The sequence below is a fragment of the Loxodonta africana genome, chromosome 22 (genome assembly GCF_030014295.1).
Source record: "Loxodonta africana isolate mLoxAfr1 chromosome 22, mLoxAfr1.hap2, whole genome shotgun sequence".
Taxonomy (NCBI): Eukaryota; Metazoa; Chordata; class Mammalia; order Proboscidea; family Elephantidae; genus Loxodonta; species Loxodonta africana.
In genome coordinates, this window is record NC_087363.1 from 3,072,840 (window position 1) to 3,075,372 (window position 2,533).

Sequence of the window (2,533 nt, forward strand, 5' to 3'; positions counted from 1 at the left end):
AACATCACATAGCACCACAAACTAATGCACTTAAAATATTCTAGAATATTGCATAGCCAAAAAAAAAAAAAAAAAAAAACACCCAGTGCTGTCCAGTCGATTACCACTCATGGTGACCCTATGTGACAGAGTAGAACTGCCCCATAGAGTTTCTAAGGAGCACCTGGTGGATTCAACTGCCAACTCTTTGGTTAGCAGCTGTAGCACTTAACCACTACTCCACCAGTGTTTCAGCAATATTGCACAGCACCATAAATTAATTTATATATATATATTTTTTTAAATAAACCACTTCACACTTGTTCCTTCTCCTCATTCATGAAATCATGCTCCTGAATAATAATGTGACTGAGTTCCTTTTGCTTGGGTTGACACAAGATCCTGTTAAAAAGAAAATAGCTTTTGTCTTTTTCTTGCCTTTCTACTTAGGGACATTGTTGGACAACTTGTTGATTATTATTACCGTCAAGACCAGCCAGACACTTAAGAGTTCAATGTACTTTTTCCTTCTCTACTTATCCTTATCTGACACCTGCTTGTCTACCTCTATAACCCCTAGAATGATAGTGGATGCCCTTCTGAAGGATAACACTATCTCTTTTAACGAGTGTATGATCCAAGTCTTTTCAGCCCATTTCTTTGGCTACCTGGAGATTTTCATCCTTATCCTGACGGCTGTTGACCGCTATATGGTCATCTGTAAACCTCTGCACTATGTGAGCATCATGAACCGGAAAGTCTACAATGTGTTGGTAGCTATAGCCTGGGTAGGGGCCTGTGTGCATTCTTCAGTTCAGATTTTTCTCACCTTGAGTTTACCTTTCTGTGGTCCCAATGTGATTGATCACTATTTATGTGACTTGCAACCCTTGTTGAAACTTGCATGTGCAGACACCTATGTGAACAACCTACTATTGGTGTCCAATAGTGGGGCCATTTCTGCAGTGAGTTTTGTAATGCTGATGTTCTCCTATGTTATCATCTTGCATTCTCTGAGAAACCACAGTGCTGAAGGGAGGAAAAAAGCCCTTTCCACCTGCATCTCCCATATCATCGTAGTCATCTTGTTCTTCGGTCCTTGTATATTTATATATACATGGCCTGCAACCACCTTCCCCATGGATAAAATAATAGTTGAGTTTTATACAATTGGAAGACCTTTGGTTAACCCTCTGATTTACACACTGAGAAATGCTGAGGTGAAAAACGCCATGAGGAAGCTATGGAGCAGAAACTAATCTCAGATGACCAAAGATGAATGGAAGTTCCAAATCCTTCCTAATATCTTGAATCAGCCTAGAAGAATTTAACAGGAAATAGTATATTTTTATTTTGGATTTAATACTTTCCTATCTTTAGGAAAAGAGACAATATGAATACATACACTGGCTAGTGTTAACTTCATGTTGAAGAAGAGACCACACCAGGTACAAACAGGTATGTAAAGCACATTACCTTAGATTTTTCACAGTGGTCTCTCTGCCTCCATTGGATGCCTATAACCACTTGTAATTTTTGCCTGGTGTTTTCCTTGTCCTTCTTCATGTTGATTTGTGGTATTGCTTGACTACTAAACAAAGGTTGGCAATTTGAATCCACTTAGCACTGCTACAGAGGAAAGGGCCTGGTGATTCTACTTTGTTAAGATTACAGCCAAAAAACCACATGGGGGTTGCCATGAGTTGGAATCAAATCGATGACAATGGATTTGTTTGTTTGTTTGTTTTTTTATTGTGATTACAGTTAGCCTCTAGATTCTTAAATTCCCAGTCTGGTAGCTTTTGTTTTCAAAACTGAATGTGATAATCCAGAGAAGGAATTTGGGGCTTTGAAACAGAAATATGTATGTCACGGATAGAAAATTTTAGTGAGTTTTCAATACAAATTAGAAAAGAGAATAACTTGAGTAGAGAGAACTGAATGTTTATAGGAAATGTATGTTTCTGCAGTGGGGATAGATACCAAGTTTTGTCACTACCCATCTGACAGCACAGTCTCTATTTACATGATCATTTATTTAGAACCTAACTTCAATTTCATTTCTTTTTTGTATTTTTATCTGTACAGAAAATTAGACATGAGTGTTTTTGTTCATTTGAGACATCTAAATTCTATTTTCATAATAAATTGTATTAAATTTTTCAAATTTGTATCAATTCTATTGTACCAAGAACTTTGGCATTTCTTTAGCTTGATAAAATGAACATCTACTTTTCTGTGTGGATATGGAAAGATGTAGATTCTAAAAGGAAATACAGTGGCATGCATACATCATTTTTTTAAAATATATATTCTATGAATTTCAAGGTGAAATTGATCCCAAGCAGTTTATCATTGATTAGGGAAGCTACCGTTTGATTCTGCTATTGAAAGTATTTCATAGTATTAGATTCCAGTTGGAAGAGTTTTGCTGATGTCTTCTCCTATTTCAAGGAAAGGAAAAGACAAAAAGGAGTGTATATTGGATCCAGTGTAGTTGTCTACTCAGAAACACACCATCTAATCTATCTCCTGGACATGTACTCAGTAGAGA

At 36.6% G+C, this 2,533-nt stretch overlaps 1 protein-coding gene across 1 annotated transcript; it reads left to right on the plus strand.

Moving 5' to 3' along the window:
- Nucleotides 1-326: 326 nt before the first annotated feature.
- LOC100672489 (olfactory receptor 4C16-like) lies at nt 327-1,334 on the plus strand. The gene has a single exon (XM_010602146.3). The coding sequence runs from the start codon at nt 327-329 to the stop codon at nt 1,236-1,238; it is 912 nt and encodes a 303-aa protein (XP_010600448.2). The 3' UTR covers nt 1,239-1,334.
- The last annotated feature ends 1,199 nt before the right edge of the window (nt 1,335-2,533 follow it).